Genomic DNA, 19,896 nt, shown 5'->3' on the forward strand with positions numbered 1-19,896 from the left:
GTTTACAGCAGACGGCGATCCTGGCAGTTGTTCTCTTCAAATGATTTTAACATAGCGATGATCTATCTGTTACATATATGATCTAGGCTAGAACCAACCATCACATTTGATATACCAATGCTCTAAGATGTACAATTGATCATTTTCAATATTACTTGAATGTCAGATGTCAAAACCAGCTGTGATTATCACGTGAGATGTCGGCCAGTTATGATTTTTTTCCTTGAAATTTTTTCCTTGCATATAATACACACCCTGAATTTTTCATACAAAAATTATGGAAAAACAAGTGCGTCTATTACGCAAGTGAATACAGTAATAAAAATACCATAGCATATTATGCGAATTTTCAAAAATAATAAATATAAATCACAATGTGATACTAAATTCTTTGGCTAACTTCAACCACGTAGCTTGGTTTTCATTCAAAGGACATCCATAAGTCTTATTGTTGTCAAGAATATTGGTATAAAAGCCAACCAACTCCAGCAATATGTTCAGATGGATATCAGAATTCCTTAGTCAAAGATTCATTGCCACTAAATTCAATAACTCACTTTCTAGTTACAGACAAACATATCGAGGTCTACCTCAAGACGCTGTCCTCAGCACAACTTTATTCAATATTTATATAAATGGCTTACCCTCCCTATTAGAGGAATCACACTTGAAAACAGCACTATTTGCAGATTACTCTGTGAAAAGATTTTTTAAATCTACATACTTAGACTTCAACAAACAAAATTTGATAATACAATCCCAAGGGAAAAAATTGAACTCTCTGCATCATAATCCACAGTTAATTCCCAATTTACCATGAAAATCGTCTGTAGCTGCATATAGATTGGCAACAGGCCAAACACCTGCATAGAATTGGAATATATCAGTCCCCTAACTGCCCAATGTGCAACTTAAACCAAGAAATGGATTCAGAACACCTCAAAATCTGTGCTTCAGTGGCTGACCATGATAATATCTTTGAAAAATATTGGAGTGTAAGAGGTCAAATGACTTTATTGTCAAATGCCGGCATTAGAAAACAACAACTCTAAAATTCCTATTTCATGGCGTGAAAAATTCGGGGTTATCTTATTGTTCTCCATACTTCTTTTATCTTTCTGTATCGTTATAAACGAACAAATGCAGTAGAGCAGTCTAACAAAATCGGAATGTGTAACAATTGGACACAGTCTCTTTTTATCTACACTCTTCTATGATGCTTTCCTTTGTAGAGATGACACGTGACCGAGTTCATCCGGGTGAAGAGGACAGAAGAACAGGTTTCTGTGACCAGTATCACCATTGATGCACCACTATTATAATTTGATCAGTTTCCTTTTTATTATATTCCTGTGACCCCTATCATTACGTTTTTGGCCAAGATTGGTCCACTCACTCATTAACATATCACAAGTAAATTACTCATGGTTTAATACCCATGAAGATGAGCACATCCACAAACTATTTTATATAATATAATAATGCCTTTAAAGGAATGGTGAAAGAAGTTACCAAAACTTACCCTTCTCCTTGGAATTGGACAACGAATATCATGCTGATCACCCAAGTTCTTGTATGTGAGGTAATTTTCTGAGCAAATGAGGACTCCGCTAGGACCATCATTGCCTCCAGGAACAGATACTAAGAAATTAGCGTGCTCTTCCAATGGTTCACTGTATTTACGGACAACATGATTCAAACCAAGATCCAGTTCATAAAAAGTCAAAGTTTGCTGTGTCTTATGGGCAGCTTCTCCTGTTGGATCAGTGTCTGCTTCCTAAACAAAATAAAAGAAAATTTCCAAATGAAATTCTTTTCAACACTAAGACTCTTGAGAAAGCTCTGCCAAACCCTTCACAACAGTCAAAATAAGTGGCAAGTGGAAATTTTGGTGAAGAAAGACAATGTTGAGGCATTTTCTATCATTATATAAGAATTTTCAACATAATCCACTATCATCTTATAATCAATAAGAAAGAATGAGTAATGTAGCACATGGTATAATCTTCTGAGGAAACCAATTATCAATTCTAGGGGAATTCCTATCATTTGAATATTCCATGAAGCAAGTATGTATGGAAATCCTTGATGTTAGTGGTGATATCTAAAATTACAATGAAATAATTCTACTTTAAGAAAACTGAATTACATGTTACTACAGTAGACACTGAATGACAAAGACACGAATAAACATACTGATCTCCAATATTATATAATTTTACTATTAAATACCGATTGCTTAAAACAATTTCAAAGAAAATTTCACAACGATAAACAAGTAATTAATTTATTTACATGAAAATATTTAGAGTAATGGGAATATGAAAAGTACATATTACAAACTGTTCCATCCTTGATTCACTCCCACTAAAAACATGTTCAGTCGGAGGCGACAAGTTGGATAGCCTATGATTTCTGCACATATGTCTATTAAGTCTAATTACCATAAATAATGTAATAGACTTATTTTTGTGCAATATCAGGTACTTCGGATAAAAAATATAGCACTTGTCTACGATAAAATAAAAACTGTGGGTAATTTACTTCAAAATGTAACAAATGTCATTAGAATTGCATATTTCCTTTGTTCACCATCACACAAAATTTTTCTCGTCCTAAATACATTCTTTATAAATATCTACATTCTTCGAGTAATTATAACCAATTACATATTAAAATTATAAGCAAACACAAAGGTCAAGAAGGACGAGAAAAGAAAAAAATATACATAACAGAAAATTAATAAATATTAATATTCCCAAATTATTACCTCATAATCTATTTCCAAGCAGGCAAACATTGGATTTTCAAAGCCAGCATCTACACCCACCATATGATAAACCAATGTGTTACTTTTATGGGCTTCAAGAGGAGAAGAAATTGTCAATCGTGCTTCGGCATCTCTGTTAAGAATGTAAACCAACTTCTGTTTTTCTATTGCACCTGCAAAAATAGTCAACATTACTACAAACACTACTTTGGGGCACAGTAAATAATTTCATTTAAGTGTCTTTTATTTAATTCTGTATAAGACAATTTTAATTATGTTAGTACCATTGGCAATAAGATAAAAACTAAACTGTTGTAAGAAGAGTAAAACATATCATTTTCGTAACACTAATTTTTTTATCTTAAATATTCTTAAACCAAATCATGCGTTACAGTCGCGTCACTATTATTTCCGGCGTGACTGCTCCTCTTTGCTTATGCCTTAGGAAGTGAAGACTCTATAAAGTCTAGGTAGGTAGGTATCGTCCGCCATTTTTGTTCTTTTGTTGCTGAGCTACCAGACGAGGAATCTATTTGCCGCACTGTGAAAAATTATTATATCGTAGCTTCAACGATAATAAATCAAACGCACTGTAATTGAGCAGCAAATAACGTTCTCGTGTGCTTTCTGCGAACTTCAACAAAAGAGCCAAAATGGCGGCCGATTATATTAAGTATTTATTGAGGCTTAGGAAGTGCATAACATCATCAGCAGCGAATCACAAAATGCACGTTTAAATGTAGCCGACCTGCAATGTGATTGGCTGCCGGAAATAAGAGAAACAGGACTATAATACTGTAAATTTGTATTGATTCTAAATTCTTGTGTAAAATTAACTTAGCAACAATCAGAGCAACTAATATAACAGTACACATTTCTACGACATACCTATCATAACAGCTCTTCCTTTGGGGTCAATTGCCAGATACTGGCCAGGTACAATTCTTCTGCAACCGCTCTTTCCAAAAGTCTCTTGATGCACTTTCTCAAAAATATTTTTTGAACTAATATATTCCAAGATGACAATCCGTCCAGAATCTGATCCAACGACAATATAATCTGAAAGAAAACAGTTAACATCAGCTAAAGAAAGATACACTCTATAAGACCAATTACAAATAATTAGCTATAATATAATGTTGAATGACGATAACCAGGAATCAAGACATAAGGTGTCTTGAACCAACGATGCTGTAACATTCAATTGTTTTAGCACTGCTTTGCGACCTATGCGTGGAGATAACCAGACATAGGAGATACCACAGTGCAAAGAATTTACAATATGCATGTGAGATGGAGTCAGCAAAACTAGTAAGACAGGAAATCACTACTATTACCCTTACATTTACTTTCCATTCCAGAAAATGGTCTTTCATTAGTTCCCGAATATGGTTACTTCAAGTGAACTTATTTATAACCAGAGCCAATATTTCAATGCAAATGCATATTTTTACTGGCCAGTTGCAAATAATGCAAAAATATTTTTATACATGAAGAGTCCACTGCAAGAATGATGGATATCACTTTCTTGTCGAAAATGAACCAAGACTGTCAATGCATAGTTTAAGATGTATAGAATGTACATACAGAGTTATATGGCATTAACACTGATAGTCATTGTCCAGTAATGATCGGAAAATCACAGTTAAGCTTTGAGCGCTAAGCATTTCAAACTTTCAATTGCTTCTCCTGCAAAATGTATTCCAAATGACATCCATCATTCTTGCAGTGGACTCTTCACATGTTTTCAACATTTGTGATGACAAATATGCGAAGTTAATCGTGAATATTTTTGCATATTTTCAGGATATTGCTACATAAACTCCCAAACCTCCATATTTTGTAAACATAAAAGATTCAGGACTGTTTGGTTGTCAGTACACATATTTTGGTTGACCACTCAATGGCTGCGAAGTTCTTACATATGAAGAGCACCTGTGAAAAAACTAAAACCACTCCTTGCTTTTGTTCCACTTAACTACTTCAAAGCATTCCCAAACATCCCAACCTGTCTGATTCTAACACACCCCTATTTTTCTGTGTTTCACTTATCAGTTGGCACATTAGTAACCTTGAATGTCAAGTGCGTGATTTTGTTGTATTTTTTGTGTGATGTTTGTAATGCCTCCTGCAAAATTATTCAAAACAGTAGAATCCGTAACGACACATTTCCCACGCACAAGGACGCACTCGTGAGGTTGTCAAGATAACACAACACAGCATTGTGCTCAAATTGAAGAAGTCATGCCAAGAAAGTGTGGCTTGCTTAAACCTGGATCTTGCCAACTCACAATTTGTACAGTAAAATTTTGTCCAGTAACCTCATGTGATGTTGGAATTATTTTCAGCATTTAAAAATATCCTTGTAGGTAACAGACAAGATATGACAACAGAGAATCCTGAAAGGTTGTTAGTTATGTTTTGCAACCAGAAAAAGGTAAACAAAGAAATAAAGTGTACATATTGAACTTCAATGTCAAATAAAAAGCCATACATACCTACCCGACACATCATTCACATTTCGATGTTTAGAAGGATATAAACTGTACAAAAAAAAAAATTGAATTTTGCATGTTCTTCCATATTTCTTGTTTATATTACACCGATTTCAGTCTTTGTGCATATAAATCCTGGCCCTAATTACGATGCTATGAATGTATATGCAGCTGATGTGATTTTAAAGAATTTATGAGCATTAGGAGGACGAAGTCCCCTTAGTCACCTACAGATATATGTTGTTGTTTTCTAATGCCAGGCATTTGACAATAAAGTCATTTGACCTCTTGCACTCCAATATTTTTCAAAGATATTATCATGACTAGCCACTGAAGCACAGATTTTGAGGTGTTCCGAATCCATTTCTTGGTTTGAGTTGCACAATGGGCAGTCAGGGGACTGATATATTCCAATTCTATGCAGGTGTTTGGCCAAACAATCATGGCCTGTTGCCAATCTAAATGCAGCTACAGACGATTTTCGTGGTAAATCGGGAATTAACTGTGGATTTTGATGCAGAGAGTTCCATTTTTTCCCTTGGGATTGAGTTATCAAATTTTGTTTGTTGAAGTCTAAGTACGTAGATTTAATAAATCTCTTCACAGAGTAATACGTAGATTTAGTAACAAGTCTGTAAGTAGCAGTGCTGCCCTTCTTTGCTAAAGCATCCGCATTCTCGTTTCCCAGGATTCCACAATGGGATGGTATCCATTGGAATACAATTCTTTTATTGAGTGATAATAATTGAGAGAGCATTTTAGTTATTTCTGCTACAGATATATTAAAATTGTTCTCGAAAATGTAATATATAGGGACAGTTAAGTTCATATTCGAGTACTATGGAATGGAGATATATCTGAGAAGTGCAAGAAAATCATGTATAATTCATATTTTAAACCAGTCTTGACATATGCAGGCAGTGGAAATTTGAACTATGACAAAAAAGAAAAGAGTAGAATTCAGACAATAGAGAGGAAATTCCTTAAAAGTATAGTACAGAAAATACGAAGAGAGAGAGTTAAAAATGAAGATATAAGAAATATTTTGGAGATTGCAAAATTGCAGGATATAGAGGCGGAAAACAGAATTAAATGGTCTGGGCATGTTACGAGAATAGGTGATGAGAGATTACCAAAGAAAAAACAAAGTAAAGGGGGAAAAAGCTTCTTGAAATAGAATAAGATAAGTACAAATAAAGGGGGATGTTGGAGAAAAAAGGGAGGGGGGGGGGGGAACCTTGACGAGTAGTAGTGAAAGAGAATAAGCTAGGAGGACTGTAACAGATGGAGGATGCTATTCCAAACTCGACTCCACAACCAGGGGCATCAGTCTAGATAGGTTGTTCAACCTTTTTCAACATGTGGCACACTCATATAATCTAAGTAAGTGGTTCCCAAGAAGAGGGAAAATTTGAGGGTTTCAGGCGGAAAACAAGATCTACACTGAGTATTATGAAGTTTAAAATGTAAAACACTACTACTACTACTACTACTACTACTACTACTACTACTACTACTACTACGATGGCATCACAGCCCAAAGTCGAGCCTTAGCCTCCTCAATTTTCTTCCTCCAACTGTCCCTGTCCTGTGCTAATCTCCTCCAGGCAGTTGTTCCGAGATAGTCCTGAGAATCTATCGTTACAGCATCTATCCATGTATTTTTGGGTCTTCCAATTGGTCTTTTACCATGTATTTTCCCTTCTAAGATCTTCTTTGGTATTCTGTTCCCTTCCATCCGAATGTAAAACACTCCGTGTTCACAATTTTATGACCTTGTAACATGATTACATTTTAATTATGCATATGTTTGTACATTTTATATATATCATGATCAATTTTAAACAGTCCATCTCATCGACTATCATTGTAATTATCATACAGATTAATAATGAGATATTGTACACAGAACCTGAAGATGCCTGAATGGGCGAAAACGTTCGTAACTTACTTTGTATAAAACTCAATGACTACATGTTATGAAATATATGTCATTGTTTTAATAATTGATTTGTCATAAGACCGAATAAAACAAATATTATATTGTATTATCTGTATTAACATTGACAATCTGAATATTTACAACATGCTTTCTAAGGAAATAAGTTTATTGAATGTTGATTTGTGCCACATTTGCTGAATGTCGACTAACTTTTTTACTACTCTTTTTCACTTTTATTTTTCCGATTTACTATGACAACCTTCACTATTTTAATTTTCTCGCACCACACCGGTTGAAAATGGCTGGTCTAGATGAAGAGGTGTACTAGATTAGAAATCAAGAGATACTTGGAACGAATCCTAGCATAATCAAGATAAATAATGTAATATAATAGTTGTTTAAATATAAATTAAATGTAAATAGGTTGTAACACGAGTATAAGATTACGTATAAAAAATACTGAAAAAATGTAAAGAGATTAAATTTAAAGTGAGTGGAAGATGATACCAGAAAGGGGACAGCAAATTAGAAAACTTAAATAGATCAGTTTTATGGTGTCATTATTGCATTATAGTAGGCTACACATCTGCCATATTGAGGAATGTAAACTAGTGAACAAACGAGAAAGAATTATACACATATTTCGAGATTTTCGCGCAAATACGTCTGTGCATTCCTGCTTCATGAACTCTGAATTTATCATAACAGTGCAATATATTTTAACACGTCACATTTAAATGCAGATTTGACATTTAAGCCATTAACAGTCAAACTCTGCAATAGCGCAGATTTCAGTCATTACTGCTGGGCAGACTTCCAGGTGTGATGCATCCATCTTGACTTCGTTGTCACATAAGGTGCAGTTAGCTGAGGGCAGGATGTCAATCTTGTGGAGGAGATTCTCAAGGCAGGCATGACCTTGAGTAGTCTCAAGGTGGCAACTGGTGATTACCTTGGGGCTTGAGGTCCCTATATAATTTTTGCCATTTCTTGTTCTCAGATGCTTATGAATAAAAAAGCATTATCGCTGCTGCGCCTCCAGGATCTGCTGTGTGCATTTTAACAGATTTTTCAGAAGAAAGAAAAAAAAAATTAACACATCATTTTCAAAGCCACTTTCGGGAAATTATATAGAAAGTAGCTGTGAAAATTAAGAAAATAAAAAGCGATGCTTTTTTTTTTTACCACTGACTGAGGTTCTGCCTGACATGTACATCTCACTTGACGATGTGTGTCAGAAGAACAATTGCTCATATACCTCTGAAATCTGATTAGTGTAATATGTAACTAGTCAGCGATGTATACAATGGAGGAGAAAAGGAACTGACCACCCTACCCCATTACTTCCTTAGTTGCCTCATGAGTGATGCTTATTGATGTCACTTGTGAGGTTCAAACCTATTTTCAGACAGTAGACTAAATAACAATGCTTTTTCCTTTCACCTGAAAAATGTTTTAAGTGCACATAACGGTTTTTGAAAGCGCAGCAATGATATACAGGGGTAGACAAATCCCAGGAGCCAGGTCACTGTGACGACTAAAATTTATGGGGTGCCAGAGTTTTCTTGGTTCAATTTTTTTTTTAAACTTCAATTTCTTATATGATGGTACGATTAATACACATTCTTTTTTTTTTCTTTACTCGGTTATTTAAAGACGCGGTATCAACTACAAAATGATTTAGCATAGATGTGATTGGTGATCGGGAGATATTTGTCGAGATGAGGCTGAGGATTTGTCATAGATTACTCACATTTGCCTTGCGGTTGGAGAAAAACCTAACCAGGTAATCAGTCCGAGTGGGAATCGAACCCGTGCCTGACCGCAACTCCAGATCAGCAGGCAAGCGCCTTAACAAACTGAGCTATGACAGAGGCACTAATATGTGTTAACAAAAGTGGACCTAGCAAGTTCGAGTGTGTAATGTTTTATTAATTAATTATAATATTGTTTTTTATATTTTAGTAAATGTATCTTTATCTACCTCAAATGGTTTTCTCATTGCATGTGTGAGTAAAGTGTAGAAGTTCCATTTTTCACACATATTGCATAAATAATTGGTTAAGAGAATGTATTGGTGACATGCAAAATTATAATAACCTTATGACAAAATTGTTCCTCGTACTTCTGAAATTATGCCCTTACTGTTAGAATTCTGTGGCACCAAGGCAAAATGTGATAATATTTTTTGCAGTTTTCATGTGCAAGCACTTAAGTTTGAACTATATAAAATCATAGTCATCATGTTGCATAACAATGGATTACAGAGGAAAATAATAGAGATATACATGTCATCTTTTGCCGCAATAAAGATATCATCAGGATGCACAACATATCAAAAAATCTCATTTTCTCCAAAAATTAAATCATCACTTTTCGCCTTGGAATCAGAATTATTCATTTTGCCTCCTGGAAGGCACTTTCATATCATGCACTCTCGAAGAGAACTCTATCTGTACCAACAGTATTCTTTTTCTTTTTACACTTTTTTTACTAATACATTTTATATCTATATCTGTGTCAAATGTGTGGTTATCTCGGTAGGATCAGTGGATTTGGTGATAGCGAGGTGAGTCCAAGAATTTGCCAGAAGGATTACCTGACATTTGTCTTACAGTTTTCTTTTTCAAGTGGATACTTGACTGTTAGTCACACACCCATATGAAGCCAGTTGTGTCAATCAATTTACCGACAAAGTCTTTGTCCAGGATGTGCCGTAGGAGACTGGTCTACACTACCGTAATGAGATATGATGTAAATTTGTTGGGATGTCACAGGAGAATCGAAGTTCCCAGAGAAAACCTGTTACCAGGACCATAGGCTTCCCCAACACAAGTTATAAATCGGGAGTACATTGGGGATCGAACCCAGGTTCACAGAATTATAAGTCCAGCGCTCTAGCCACTAGAATACCATGGCGGCTCCCTTACAGTTAGGTAAATCTCAGCAAAAACAAGCCACTAGTCTGTTTCAATTAAGATTCAAACTCATGTCCAGGAAATTGTTCTAGGATTAGTGTTAAAATGACTCACAACTGCATAGTTCTGACAAATGCAAATACTACATAATTTTATGGCCAATGAAATACCTTTAAACTAGGATACTAACTCTAGAAATGAAACATGACTATGTAAAGAAATCTTTTAATTCCTGACTTAGAAGAAACAAAGCAATTACATATTTACTGCATTATTTTATGATATACATCATGCTTCAAAACTAATGCTAAATAACTCAACTTTTTTTACGAAATCACACAAGGCTCAACAAAGTAGCATTCTCTTTCTCAATGAATTAATTATAGAGTAATCCAAAAAATACACACTCTTTATTCGTCAGTACCTTCAGAAAGAAACTGAAGTGAGATTTCTAGTTCAAGGTGAGGATATGTACTGTTTTTTCAACAGATGGTGTAGACGCTGATGTCCTTGAGTGATAGAACAGTGAAGCAAGGTTGTAGTTTGAACAATGGAAGGCAGTGATGAAATGGTACTTTAAGTTTGAAAACATTCGGGATAAATTCGAAGTTGACAGTACTGTAGGCGATGTGCACAAAGATCTGGGCGACCATGGACATTATACAACTCTAGCTATCTCCACTGTGGTGTTACAATTTACATGCACACCACAGAAGTTTGTGCAACAGTGTTCACATGAAACTGGAGTTAGTCTTTGAAATGTACAGAACCAGAAACAAAATTTGGGCAACCTGAATTTTGTTTCTGGGTCTGTACAACGAATTTTGAAGAGTGCAAAGTGGAAGGTGTACATTCCAAGATTGCTACATGCTATGAAAGACTCAGATCGAAAACTCCAATACTGTGAGTGGTTTTGAAAGCATGGTGCATGAGGATGAACATTTTCAGGGAAGGTTGTCTGGTCTGACGCGCAATTCAAAGTGAATGGCACTCTAAACTGTGTGTACTTGGTCTCTGAAAATCCACACGGTGAGATTTGTCATCCTGTGGTTTAACTGACTGTTCTTTTCGAGAGCACAGTTACCGGTGTGATCTATCTTGATATGCTTCAGACATCAATTTTACCTGCAATTCGAGTGCTGTATAGGGATGAGCACTTTTATCAGAAACAAAAGACATTCCATGGCACTACCATAGAGATGTCAGGACGTATCTGGATGAAACTATACCAGGTCGATGGATAGGTCAGAGATGTGCTATTGAGTTCCCACCACAGTCCCCGGACTTAACACCTCTCAACTTCTACATATCGGGAACTCTAAAGAATTATATTTATCAGAGAAAGTCAACTACACTGGATGTGCTACAAGAAAATATCGTAATGTTGTGTGCAGCTATCACACTGGATACATTATAGAACATAGTTCGTATAGCAGTTTGGCAGCATCAGCAGTGTTTGGAATCTATACCTACATTGACTCCAAAATTCAAAGACACCTCTCATGTTATGCTTGTCGTATAAATACAGCACTTATGATTTTAGAGTAGGCCTAATAATTTTAGTGTAAAGACGTGCGTACATTTTTTGGGCTACTCCATACTTACAATTCATTAACCATTCTTTAAACATTTAACATTCATAACAAACTTTGTAAAATTAAAATCTTAATAACTGAAAAATATCCACATCATACAAATTAATGAAATGCTTTAATTAGTTCTAAGTTGGTAGTCTCCATTTTGAGTGATGTAACGAACCCATGGCAGTGCTTGGTAACCGCTTTTTTCAATGATTTTCAAGTAGCGAACTTGTATACCAGATGTAGTGAAGTAGGGGATTTCAAATTTCACTTGAATTGGAGGTTTCCCTTCGGAATCCTCACTTTCTACACTTGGTAAACCAAAATGTGCCCGCATTAAATACTCTTTGCCACCAGGGAATGATTTCACAGTCCAGGTGATAGCATTTCGTTCTGGAGCATATTTGACACTTCCAATGGTAGTTTTAAATTTAGGCGAGTCTGCATCAACAGGAACAGGAATTACTATCTCAACATTATTGGCAGTAGACCTACGCTTGAACTGAGATTTTGCTCTGATCATGTACTCCACACGACTATGCGCATGACGTTCGATCACAGACTCAATCCAGATTAATGGTTTTACGTGAGTGTTTAGACGATATGACATCAGCTCAAATTCACCATCAGGCGGAATGAAGGAAATTGTTCTATCATTTTCAAATCTGGATAAACGGACACACTGATGGAACTTCACATCTTCCAACTCAACTGATTTAGATTTGCCTCGACCTGTACTTTCAAACAAGACTTTGTCATTTAATCCAAGTCGAAGTTCTGGCATACCACTTAAGTAGACACGCATTTTGATGGCGCCTACAATTTCGCTTCTTAACACATTGCCGTTAGCATTTGCCAATAAATTAACAGACTCAATGACATCAAGGAAGACCTCATTCTTCCTATATTTGATGCCTTCCGATCGCCAAGATACAGCATTTGTAACTGCCATTGGAATTCGAGCTTGGATTTCTAGCTTGTGACCTTCTTGTGTTATATATTCTTGTAATATTTTACTGTCAGTTGTTTGAGGATATCCAAAGTCAAGTAGTTCGTCTAGAAGTTCGTAAATTACAACAAAATTGTCTCGTATACTTTCTTCTTCAAGTTCCTTAAAATACTGAATCATGACCTGCACTATCTTATGAAGAAACACAAAAACTAATGCTATATTGGCATTTTTCTTTGTTGTGGATACGATGTATAAATTGTTGTATTTTATGTATGCAAATGTACATTCTGATGTTTGTAGAATTGGTGTCAGCATGCCTTCTTCCTCCTTTTCCATAAGTAAAGGCATGAACTTTTCAATAACACCAAGGTCAATATCACCTCGGTAGTTTCTTGATATGAGGAGCTTGCCCTTCACATCAAGAATATAGACCGCAGATGATGACATGTTGTGATTCACTCAAACAATTCAAAATAAATCTAGAATTCAAGAAAGCTCAGACCTTCTCTAACATTTGTAAAGCACTGGCTGGTATGTATTGTTTTATGAAAGTCTATAAAGTCACTGTATATAAGAACAAAATGTCTGATTGAGAAGCTACTGCTGCCACCTACTGATGGTCACAAAGAACTTCAAGCGACGAATCACTTGAAGAGATCTGACGTTGACGAGTTTTACACCATCAGCGCTATGTTCGACAGAAGCTGGACTGCAGCAAACCAAAAAAATTAGACATGTAACAAGATTAACAGTCCATGGCTTCCATTATAAAGCATGTGGCAAGATGCATTTTCAAGAAGTAAATAACTGCGTGTGTAAATTATAGTGGTGCTGTGATAGGTATCATGTGTTGTGCTGTACACAATTGATAACAACTGTTACACAGTTCAGTACACAAGACAACTTACGATCCTTGCACACTTATGTGGTTTTCTTATTATTACCACAAACAATACGTGATAAAATAAGTAATTATTATTAATTACAATGAAAGATTTATACAACTATTTACCTGAATAATTTCTTTAATTTTAAGTTTAAATTTTACTGTACTTATATTTTCTAAATCGGGTATTGAGAAATAAAATTATTATATATTGGGTTAAACAAGCGTTGAGCGACTTCCACCGATTTTGGAATAGACACAGACGCACTTAAGTTAGGTTAGTTTAGGCTTTTATTATCCCGTCAAGATGAAGGTGAAAGCAATTGAGTGTGATTTTTTGTTTTCTATGTTGGCAGTTCAAGTGCGTCAGTGTCTATTCCAAAATCGGCGAAAGTCGCTCAACACTCGTTTCACCATATATTGTATTACATTTTCAAGAAGTACTCAAATCTATTTGAATATGCTTAAAGTATTGAAATCTCCATGAAAATGGAGATTCAAAATAATCTCAGTATCAAGGCCGACACACCTAAAAAGTAGGACAGTATCACATTCAATAAGGGTGCATGAAAACGCATTATTGTATTCAAAACTAAATCAATACGATAAGAGCATGAACAATAGCCATTTGTTTGATCTGACATCTATTTTACCAAGAGGAAGCACAATTCTGTATGCTGAAAAGTCATACTGGTATTATAACACAGTGTTTTGTATTTTCCTTACCACTCTACATTAACAGCCAGAATATTAAACCTTCGCATGCCTCATTTAGAAAACGCAACATTGTTTACAGACAAGGCTTACAGGATGGCGAACATGCTAACATCACTGCAGCTCAATACTTAGTAAATATGCATCCATAGATAACCACTAGGATAGCTAATATCGCCTCATTACAGACAATGCGAAATAATACCGGCACAGTCTATTGTTCCTAGCACCCTCACAACTCAAGCTTCGTGACTGTACATACTAAACTGTGCTAACATGTCGAATTACTTTCGAAACTTAAGCTTCCATATTGAAATAGTTTTCAATAGTCACTGAAAACTGAATGAAAATAAAGATTGGGAGAATCGTATTCAAAATGGTAAGCATATTCAGATCGATTTGTTTACTCTGTGCAAATGCACAAACTTACAGTTTTAAGAATGTTACAGTTGAAGCCATGTTTCATATCAGCAGCCATTAAACTTTTTCACTATGTGAAATGAAATACAGCACGTCTCTTCTCGTTTTATAATTATGTCACTGTATGCTGAAATTTGTTTGTCTTTATAAAACGAAGTTAGTAATGTATATTTGTTGTAATCACTGATATCAATAGTACCCAGATAATGCAGAACCAAACACAGCGTTAGCACAGTCTAGTATATATTCACGAAGCTTGAGTTTATGAGGGTACTAGGAACAATAGACTGTGCAGGTACTATTTCGCATTGTCTGTAATAAGGCAATAGGAGCGATCCTAGTGGTTAGCAACTATCTATGGATGCATGTTTACTACGTATTGAGCTTCGTGACAGTATATACTAGATTGTGGCGTTAGCTAAGAATCAGGTAACAAAATTAATTAATTGTGAAGCTATCATTTTTCTTCAAGTAGCAAATACCATAAACAAAACTTCAAAAGTGATATCTGTACAAGTATACATTTTCTTGTAAAATGAGGAACATGTTTTAGCATGCATGCAAAATTGTTGAAAAAAGACTAAGAACTCACTTTTCAAAATATTAAATGCGACATGCATTTTGCATAATTATGATACCGGACATTCAAATTTCATCCCAATCCACAATGGTAAGTTAAACTTTAACAGCACTAGTAGTTATGGATTTAGATTAATTTGTCAGTTTTTCTTTAATACAGAAAATTCTGTTCATTGTTCTTTGGTCCAAGGCACAAATCCAAGAACTTCTCTTCATTACAGTCAAATGAATTACCCTGGACCACAGAATTTAGGACAATGGTAAACTAGGTACCAGTTCAACTGAAGTGTGTTAAGATTGCTCTCGTTGGTAAACTCCAGAACATGGATTGCACCCTTTCCCTCTTACTTCAAAATTCCAACCTTGTGCACACAAAATAAATTATTGGCACTGAAAATTGCCTTTTCGTAAATATAATAATGCGCATTCCACAAACGCAGACAAATCTGCTCTTTTTAGTATTTTAAGACATAATTTGGTAGGTGCAATCCGTGTTCTAAAATTTTCCAATAGGTATATTACTTTTTAAAAATTATTATCAATAATATTATTCCACTAATAACTTCATCACTGATTAAACTAAATTGTATATCGACAGAAATTTGTTGTAGAATGAAATCAGAACAATATTTTATAAAATCTCCCAAATTATTTAATCATAATACAAAAACTGCCGACAATTGATTTTATGTGAACAAGGCAGGAGTGATGGCTATAAAGGGAAAGATCTGGTTTTTATGCGTAGGCTAATCAACAGCGATGGTTATCTAGCGTCCGAGTAAAATAAAGATAATGCCAGCGAAATCACTCCAGGGTCCAAGAGCCGAAAGTTATCCAGAACTTGCTCTTAATCGGTTGAGGGGGAAAACCCCGAAAAATCCCTCAACCAGGGCCCGCCAGTTTTATGGTCAGACATATTGTTACGAGAGAGAGAGAGAGAGAGAGAGAGAGAGAGAGAGAGAGAGAGAGAGAGAGAGAGAGAGAGGAAGGAAAGAAAGAAAGAATAGCCTATCGTAAACTAAAATTATACAAAAATCCTTACCTTTTGTTCCACCTGTTAACCTGAAAGCCATTAAGGAACGAATTATTCCAAACACTTCAACAGTCAGCAGTGTATGCACTTTTCCAGTGTTAGGATCGGGACGCAACAATTCCAGAGACTTTCCCCTTGATACCAAGATCTCCTGCATTTTGCTACCACTAAAATTCCCATGTACAGCATGGGTAATGCCAGTGGCACGTTGCAAAGTTAAGTTGTACAGATGCATCCTGAATATGTCCACTAACAGGCAATGAATTCAATGCATTATCTGTAACAAACATTAGCAAGTGTTCAGAATAGATTAACAGTAGTGTATTATTTCACCACTTGGTGATGATATACGGTATTTTAGATTTAACCTAAAGTTCCTAACAAAGAAAATCAGCATTGGCCTAAGTATTATTTCTACTGCTGTAACTGAAATTTAAAAAAAATGTATACATTGTTTTGAACTATTATTCAGCACATACCATGGTTTAAAACTCGATAAAAAAAATGAGTATTATGTCTCAAATTGTAGCCCAACGTAAAACTAATGTTAAAATATACCTTCGCGAATTTAATCTGATTAATGTAAACAGAGTACGTAATCATTATATAATTCAACAGCCCATAAAGGTCTTAATGAAAAACTACGGAGAATTTAATGAACTTTTCGTAATACCATGCGACCGGTATACTAAAATAATAAAGCCCTCACTAAAGCCGGTAAATATGCGAATCTTTATTAGAGGAATGTGAATACTGAACTATACCAACACTCTACCATCTTTCATGCAAATATAATTAAATGTAAAACTTATACAGGTAAGTAATATTAAAACTTCCCTCTAATGGAAATATAATTGTGCTAATTAGAAAATATATAAACGCCCAAATCACTTACTACAAAAATAATTCAATATGCATTTCGAACGTAACAAAACTAATGTGCAAAGAACTTTTTATAGACTGAGGCCTTCACTGCACTTACCTAATCAAATATAATTTCATTTTTTACAGCGATTACAATGGATTACGTTCCACATTTTTCACATACACAACACTCCATCTTCTTCTGCATAATACCGGAAGCTAACGACACTCTCTCCGCGGAACGGATGTTGTTTCTTTCTTTCTCGTTTGATCATTGGTGTACAGTTTAATGCCACATGACTCTTAACCAATTATTTCAAGTAAGACAATTCGCGGCGTGTGTTTTATTGGTTGCATTATATAAACGCTTCTCTCCATTGGTCCATTCTATCGACCCCAAGTCCAACGCAGCATACGCGTTAAGGAAGTGACGCTTTCATAATCGATTGAGACGCGCTTGCGCTGAAAGTATCGAATAGAATCAAGTAGGGCATTCGATATATCAATCAGCTGTTCCTTATACGGAGAGGGAACAGTTCAAAAGACATCTTTACGCTCCATTTCCGAAGACAATTCACCTGTTGCCATGGTAACAAGACGCAACTGGTCATCATAATACATTGGTTATCATCCCATGTAAATATTCTTTCCCAAATCGGGGTAAGTTCGCAAATCTGCATGCCTATGAAGGGGGCTGGAATAGGTAACAGTAGACTGTCTATTGTCAAGCTAAGTTTAATTTCGTATACAAAACAAAGTAAAACGTCAATACATCTTAGAACCCGTTGCTCTTTGACATACGGAAGATTAGTGGGTCTTGCATAGGTTACTTAGAAATAGTGCATAGAGGGGTGAAGGCAAAATAATCGGTAATAATCACTACTTGTAGTACCCACTCCCTGTTGTAAGTTTATAACCAATAAAATTGATCATGTTGGAATTGAAATATGATGTTAGTATGAAACTCTTGTTTTAGTTACAGCGTCACTGGTCCTTTACAACTCTACTTCCATCTAAAGAATGGATCTTACAGAAACAATGAAGAATATTGTTGCAAAAGGAATTCAAACAGAAATGGGTCCACCATTCCCAGGGACTGGATATGTTACAGAAAAACTATATATGTTACTACAGTTATATCTACAAAATAAGGGGTGGAATCCGTCAGTAGAACTTTTACAATGTTTTACAGAATTGAAAGAAGCCTCTATGCTTCCCAGTGCGGCATACCTACAGTAAGTTAAGTGCTTTTGCAAATAAAAGAATATTGACCAACAACAGTAGATGTAGAACTATATATTTTTCATGTAGTAAATTAATATTGAAATATATACGTATTTTTCAAACTGTAGGCCTACATAAATAGAAATGTATATATTTTACAGAATGATGGCCTCAAGAGTGGCATTAGATGGACAAGGAAGGCTCATTTTAAGAGAAAATGGAAAGATCATTCTTCCGTACGAACATTTTGCTAATGCTGTCATGTTGAAACATATGAATGGACCACATGGCCTTCATTTGGGATTAGAAGGCACTATCAGAGCAGTAAGTTATCTTTTTGTGTGTATTATGTTCAACTGTTGATATTTCCAACTTGGCACTTAAACAGAATATGTATCCTATGTCCAAATTATAAATTACATTAGGCCTATTTTAGTAGGATATATCCGAAACTGAAATCTTCGTGGGGAAACAAATTTTCACATAAAATTTTGGCCAGTGTAGGAGAACAGTGCCCATCCAGCATTGTGTGAATTTGGGAAATAATTATAGGTAGCAAAATCCCATTCCGCAAACCAGTTACAATTGCTGGAGGCATCATCGTGCTAACCACACAATACTCTTGTAATGGTTGGGTGATCGTCCACTTCTGCAGAGATCTGTATGTACGAGAGTGTCTGATCGGTTTTGGCTCTCCTGCCCATGTTTAATAATATACTCTAACTTAAGAAAGTTTTGTGTTTGGGAACATTTACATTAGGCCTATTTGCATTTTTTTCATATCTAGTTTTGTAGACATTTTTCTTCACTTGTTAAAGCTGTCAGTTCACTCGACAGATTTAATTGAAGGAATGATGATGTTGTTTGCTAATGCTGAATTTCTGACAGTGAAATCATTAATTCTCTCGTTCTCTAGTATTTTTCACTCAAGGACGCCAAGTTGATAGTGGCTGGGGAGTGTTGAAGATGGTTTTGATCCATTTCCTCTTGAAGATCACATAGGGGCAGAGTGGTGAAGGAGAAATTCCAATCCTATGGAGATGCTTGGCCAAGCAGTCATGGCCCATAAACAGTCTAAAAATTGCAACCACAGTCTTCCTTGGGTATCCAGGGACGTTTTGGGTTGAAACAGATTCCCACCTTATATTTTTGGAAATTTGGAGATGATTTGTTATAATTTTGTGGTATTGTGAAGTAATTATTCTTTTTGTTGTATAATAGGATAATTGTGTAGCAGGTTTTTGAATAGTACCACAGCCCTTTTTTGGCAAGATAACGAGCAGGATCGTTGCCAGTCAATCCGCAATGTGCTGGTATCCATTGAAAAAGTTTTTTTTCTTTAGGTTGTTGAGGTGAAATAGACATTTCCAGCACTGAAGAATTTTTGGTGTTAAAGTGGATGTTATAGCTAAAATGGCTGCTTTTGAGTGAGAAAGAATTACTGCTTACTGGAATTGAGCTATTCTGTATAGAAGATTTTGAAGTATTGTACATATGGCCTCGACTTGAGATTTCTTGT

At 35.4% G+C, this 19,896-nt stretch overlaps 2 protein-coding genes across 4 annotated transcripts in view; one reads left to right on the plus strand and one right to left on the minus strand.

The window, feature by feature from the left end:
* Sf3b3 (splicing factor 3b subunit 3) overlaps positions 1 to 17,428 on the minus strand; it is a 52,124-nt gene extending 34,696 nt beyond the window's left edge. Inside the window, exons 1-5 of the mRNA XM_069845215.1 lie at positions 17,272 to 17,428; positions 16,299 to 16,566; positions 3,659 to 3,829; positions 2,771 to 2,943; positions 1,523 to 1,777 (exon numbers count right to left, since the gene is read on the minus strand). Of these exons, the coding sequence (XP_069701316.1) occupies positions 1,523 to 1,777; positions 2,771 to 2,943; positions 3,659 to 3,829; positions 16,299 to 16,524 (825 nt within the window). The 5' untranslated portion in view covers positions 16,525 to 16,566; positions 17,272 to 17,428. The remainder of the gene's footprint in view (positions 1 to 1,522; positions 1,778 to 2,770; positions 2,944 to 3,658; positions 3,830 to 16,298; positions 16,567 to 17,271) is intronic.
* Positions 17,429 to 17,621: 193 nt separating this feature from the next.
* LOC138713263 (uncharacterized) overlaps positions 17,622 to 19,896 on the plus strand; it is a 46,119-nt gene continuing 43,844 nt past the window's right edge. For 2 of the 3 annotated variants that reach the window (XM_069845219.1, XM_069845216.1), the window contains exons 1-3: positions 17,622 to 17,813; positions 18,130 to 18,388; positions 18,539 to 18,701. In XM_069845219.1, coding sequence (XP_069701320.1) covers positions 18,174 to 18,388; positions 18,539 to 18,701 — 378 coding nt within the window. In that variant the 5' untranslated portion in view covers positions 17,622 to 17,813; positions 18,130 to 18,173. Of the gene's footprint in view, positions 17,814 to 17,908; positions 18,023 to 18,129; positions 18,389 to 18,538; positions 18,702 to 19,896 lie in introns of those variants that run through there. The other variant, XM_069845218.1, reaches the window with a different exon arrangement.

The sequence above is a fragment of the Periplaneta americana genome, chromosome 14 (assembly GCF_040183065.1).
Source record: "Periplaneta americana isolate PAMFEO1 chromosome 14, P.americana_PAMFEO1_priV1, whole genome shotgun sequence".
Taxonomy (NCBI): Eukaryota; Metazoa; Arthropoda; class Insecta; order Blattodea; family Blattidae; genus Periplaneta; species Periplaneta americana.